The 350-nt window shown below is 59.7% G+C and overlaps 1 protein-coding gene across 1 annotated transcript; it reads right to left on the minus strand.

The window, feature by feature from the left end:
• Window positions 1-5: 5 nt before the first annotated feature.
• LOC113979157 (HLA class II histocompatibility antigen, DRB1-16 beta chain-like) lies at window positions 6-276 on the minus strand (the record flags this gene model as incomplete). Its single annotated transcript, XM_027706628.1, has 1 exon — window positions 6-276. A coding segment is annotated over exon 1 (256 nt), but the record flags the coding sequence as incomplete, so codon positions are not given.
• Window positions 277-350: the final 74 nt, after the last annotated feature.

Here is a 350-nt window from a genome sequence, read left to right on the forward strand (position 1 = left end):
CTCACCTCTCCTCTCCACGCTGAACGGGGCACCAAGTTTGTAGTTGTACCGGCAGTAGGTGTCCACCTGACCCCGTTTGTACTTCAGATATTCACGGTGGCTGTTGTAGTGTCTGGCCTGGATCTCCCCAAACGGGGTGTCCGCCACATAGACCCCCACATGGCTGTCAAAATGCAGCAGCTGCTCCCGGTTGTAGAAGTGCCTCTCCACGAACCTCACCCGCTCGGTGCCGTTGATGAAGTGACACTCCTGCTTTCCCATCCACTGGAACACCCCTGTTTGAGCGGGACACAGGTCAGGGGTTGCCCCGTCCCCCCCATCATCCCCCAGCCCCCCACAGCAGGGTGGGA

Source organism: Neopelma chrysocephalum, unplaced genomic scaffold (genome assembly GCF_003984885.1).
Source record: "Neopelma chrysocephalum unplaced genomic scaffold, ASM398488v2 Primary Assembly neopelma1_51387, whole genome shotgun sequence".
Lineage (NCBI taxonomy): Eukaryota > Metazoa > Chordata > Aves > Passeriformes > Pipridae > Neopelma > Neopelma chrysocephalum.